Source organism: Diachasma alloeum, unplaced genomic scaffold (assembly GCF_001412515.2).
Source record: "Diachasma alloeum isolate Michigan unplaced genomic scaffold, Dall2.0 Dall_scaffold_00292, whole genome shotgun sequence".
In the NCBI taxonomy this organism is placed as follows: Eukaryota; Metazoa; Arthropoda; class Insecta; order Hymenoptera; family Braconidae; genus Diachasma; species Diachasma alloeum.
In genome coordinates, this window is record NW_021680431.1 from 389,563 (window position 1) to 394,125 (window position 4,563).

General features: G+C 43.9%; 2 protein-coding genes across 2 annotated transcripts; one reads left to right on the plus strand and one right to left on the minus strand.

The window, feature by feature from the left end:
• Window positions 1–534: 534 nt before the first annotated feature.
• On the plus strand, window positions 535–1,254 carry LOC107039113. The gene has a single exon (XM_015258580.1). It carries the CDS (start codon window positions 535–537, stop codon window positions 1,252–1,254), a length of 720 nt encoding a protein of 239 aa, XP_015114066.1.
• Window positions 1,255–3,869: 2,615 nt separating this feature from the next.
• Window positions 3,870–4,340, minus strand: LOC107039114 (gustatory receptor for sugar taste 43a-like). The gene has a single exon (XM_015258582.2). It carries the CDS (start codon window positions 4,335–4,337, stop codon window positions 3,870–3,872), a length of 468 nt encoding a protein of 155 aa, XP_015114068.1. The 5' UTR covers window positions 4,338–4,340.
• Window positions 4,341–4,563: the final 223 nt, after the last annotated feature.

Below are 4,563 nucleotides of genomic sequence, written 5' to 3' on the forward strand. Positions count from 1 at the left end.
GCACTTCATCGCGCCACTGTTCTGTGACATGTCACCAAAAGCAGTGCGCCTTTAGGTTCCTGAGAACCTGAGGAAGCAGGTCTTCAAGTCCCTGCATTCTCTTCATCATCCAGGAATCAGGGGATCACGGAGGATTCTCTCGGATCGATACGTTTGGCCCTCGATGCAGAAAGACTGTGCTGAGTGGACCAAGCACTGCCTTGAGTGTCAACGTGCCAAGGTTTCTTGATATTGCTCAATACCACTGGGAGACATTCAACACTTTTCTCAGCGGTTTGAGCACATTCATGTCGACTTCATCTCTCTTCCTCTATCGAGAGGGTATCGTTGGTGCCAGACGATCGTTGATCGCTTCACCCGGTATCCAGAAGCAGTGCCTTTGGTAGATTCCAGCCTACACATCGTTGCTCACGCCCTTCTCTACCATTGGGTTTCGAGGTTCGGAGTGCCTCTGAGAATAACCACTGATCGCGGGGTCAGTTCTTCTCAGATACCTTCCAGAAGCTCTCTTAACTCTTGGGCAACCGCCGGCTGATGACGACACCCTACTATCCTCAATCGAACGGCCTGGTGGAGCGCCTCCATGGACAACTGAAGGCAGCCGTGCATTGCCACGGTGACGAGTGGTTCGACGCTATTCCCGTCATTCTTCTTGGGCTTCGCTCCGCCTGGAAGGAGAACCTACAGGCAACACTAGCGGAACTGACATACGGCGAGCCTCTTCCTCTCCTTGGCAAATTTCTGGCTCCTACTGTCGTTAATTCTCCTGCACCAGCCCTGGTTAAGAAGCTGCGGGATCGCCTTCGTAGTCTCGCGCCAGTGCCGACATCACACCATGGAACGAAGCCAACATTCTTTTTCAAAGACTTGGCAACATGCTCTCGTGTCTTCGTTCGGAATGACCAAGCCCGTAAAGCTTACGGATCGCCTTACTCTGATCCTTTCCGAATCGTCAGCAGGCATGAAAAGTATTTTAATGTCTTCTTTCGTTCCGAGACTGGTTACCGAAACTACGAGAGCGCTTCCATTTCCATCGATCGCCTGAAACCAGCTTATATGGTTCCTGAAGACCTGGATCAGATACTGGGCCCTTCTCCAGATGGCCAACCCCAGCAGCAGCGCCCTCAACAGCAGCCTCAGCCTTCGACCAGTGCTTCAGCTGCATCAGCTCCGTCAACTTCGGCAAGCTCATCGAACTCCCAAAAACCTAGCAAGAAAGTCTCGTTCAACTTGCCGAATAGACAAGGAAGATGACAACTCAACTAGCGAGACATGTAAAGCGAGCGCAACATTTAAATGCCCAGCCATTTGTTTTTTTGCCTCACAATAGTTTTTTTCTCTTTTCCTCTGTTTTTTTTGTTATTTAAGTTTTTTTTTCTCCTTTTTTTTTGTTTTGTATTTTGTTTTAGTATCCAAGTATGGCCACTGATCCAAGAGGGGGGGGGTATGTTGAGCGGTCTACTAGCCGGCGTTCTCTTTCACGCAGATACATTGCGCATTGGCGAGCCGACGTCATGTTCCCCCTCTACCTACCTGGACACCTACAGAGGATTATCAAATATTCTCTTTCAGCATATTTTCTTATAGATTGGGTTGGGGAAAATGTAATTTCGGTTCTTCCTAATAGATGGCATTAAAGTTGTATATCTCTAGTAATGCTTATTCGATGACGCCATACTATAGCATGTTTAGAAATTTACAGTCCATAGTACATCCTGGAGTACAAAGTAGCGTCATTCGTTTACTCATTCAAAAATTATTAGGCTTTGACAATGGAGATTCCAGAAGGCCACTTTCGTCACATTTTGCTTTTGTACTTCCGAAAAGGAAAAACTGCAGCGCAGGTTCATCGAAAATTCCGTAGTGTTTATGGTAATGAGTGCTTAAGTGAACGCCAGTGTCGGAATTGGTTTGCTCGATTTCGTTCCGGAAACTTCGATCTTAAAGATGAACCTCGCCCTGGTTGGCCAACCGTTGAAAAAGTCGATGAAATTCTTAATGAAATCGAGGTATACCGACATATTTCATCTCGCGATATTACTACGAAAATAAACGTCGACCATAAAACAGTTTTGAACCATTTACATATGACTGGATACCAAAAGAAGCTCAATACTTGGGTTCCATATGAATTAACGTCGAAAAATTTAATGGACCGAGTTTCCATTTGTGAATCCCTGTTGAAACGGAACGAAATCGAGCCATTTTTTAAACAAATGATTACGGGCGATGAAAAGTGGATCGCGTACGACAATCATGTGCGAAAGAGATCGTGGTTAAAGCCCGGAGAAGCTTTACAAACAGTTGCGAAGCCCGTATTGACGCCAAGGAAGGTGATGCTGAGTGTTTGGTGGAATTGGAAGGATATTGTTCATCATGAGCTGCTCGAACCTGGCCAAACCATTAATTCCACTGTCTACTGTCAACAACTAATGCGACTGAAGCAGGCGATTGAAAAAAAACGGCCAGAATTGATCAATAGGAAAGGCGTCGTCTTCCATCACGACAATGCTAGACCGCACACATCTTTAGTGACTCGTCAAAAACTGAGAGGGTTTGGCTGGGAAGTTTTAATGGATCCACCGTATAGCCCTGATCTTGTCCCGTCGGACTATCATTTGTTCCGGTCTCTGCAAAACTCTCTTAATGGTGTAAAGCTGGGTTCAAAAGAGGCTTGTGAAAATCACTTGGTTCAGTTTTTCCCCCAAAAACTTCAGAAGTTCTACAGTTACGAAATTATGGTTTTACCAGAAAAGTGGCAAAAGGTCATCGATCAGAACGGCATATATATCATTGATTAGTGTTTAAAATTTATATTAACAAATTCACTTTGAAAAACACGAAAAAACCGAAATTACTTTTTCCCCAACCCAATATTTCGGGAATTTGAGGTTCCCGTAAGCTTCAGTATACCTGTACAACTTGTTGAATAAACATGTATTTAAATACCCGCTCAAGCCTCTTTTAACTTCTCAACCGACAGTAATATTATTTTGTAGTGATAACTAGCTTATCCGCTACACCCCCACCGCGCGTGAATCGATGAGTTATCATCCCGAGTGATTCACCGATGACGCCATCTATCTTAAACATTGCGCGACTGTGGCGCCACCTTCGCGGAAAATTTTTGAATATTTGAGAATATTCTCGAACAAGTATGACGTCATTTCTCTTCCAAGACACCAATGTCTCACTATAATAACCGATTTCATGCAAGTTTCGACCGATCAGCATCAACATATCATCTTTCATGCACGTCCTAATAGGAATTAGACGATACGTCCCATCACGCGAATCAATGAGTCATCATCCTGAGTGGTGACGTCATCCGTCTTGAACGTCCTGCGACTGTGGCGCCACCTAGCGATGAGCGCTGGGGGCTTGGTCGGGAACCCGCTTGGCATACCTACTTCCATCAATTTCTACGGGTGACACCGGGGCGAGCGAAGCGAGCGACCGACACTGATTTTGGTTATGGTAATATATACTATTTCAACACGCTGCAATGAAAATTTTGTACTTAGCCCTTCAAATGGTGGGAGGGATAAGACTGACTTTTCGCCGTCAGGCGATGAGTAATACGTACTTTCCGCTTGAGAGAACGATGTTTTACGCGAGGACGGCGGGTGCTTATTTTTGTCTCGCTCATCATCGAGCATAGTACAAATTTCTTCTGTACGAGTGTGTGAAACATAATATAAATGACTCCCAGCATGGCCGGCGCAGTGTTCGATGCCACATTTAGTATTCATGACAAGACATCCGAAAACTGCCTGCCACACACGGAAATTGAAATAAATGATTCAGCCGCGGACTTATCAACCTTTCTTTCAGCTCGGCTGGTGATTCCGCACACGGCTAATGATCTTTTATTTTACCTCCTTAGGTTGGAAATATACTGCTCTTAGACGTACCGAAGTGATTAGAGCTCGATCTAAAGAAAAAAGTCCACAAGCAGTGAAGTCCAAAGGTCTGTGCAGAAGCTGGAGTGAGAACAGTTCAAGTTGTTTCCTCACGTACGGCTCCCACTGATAAGTAAGTAATTGACTGACTAATACCGCTGTTTTCTTGGATTCTGTGGTCGTTGCATAACAGGGCTGAACTACTATCAACATCCTAAACACGTGGAATGCACACCAGGCGAATTGTACGGCGATGAATAATGACTCTTTATCGCTGTTTGCCTCCATCATCAAGAAGTAAGGAGTGATAATCAAGTGGAGAAGACAGGTAATTGTTACTACGAGGATCGGTAAACCGAATGCCTTGTTCAGCAGTAGGTTGGTGTCGCAAATCGATGAATGGACATTTATCAATTGAGAGATTGCGTCTGTCATTTCTCGAGCTTCTAAAATCATGATAAAACATTTTTTTTAATAATTTAAATTGAAATCAGATGACGTTTTTCTCAAAAATTAGTATTAACTAGAAAGGTAAATATTGTCGCCTTTCGAAATAAAATCAATTATCGTTTATAATCATAGAAATTAATCCTCATCGTTTTCCATGCTTCTTAAGGATGATTTTCGCTAATTATTTTTCTAATTTCATTTCTTTTTATTC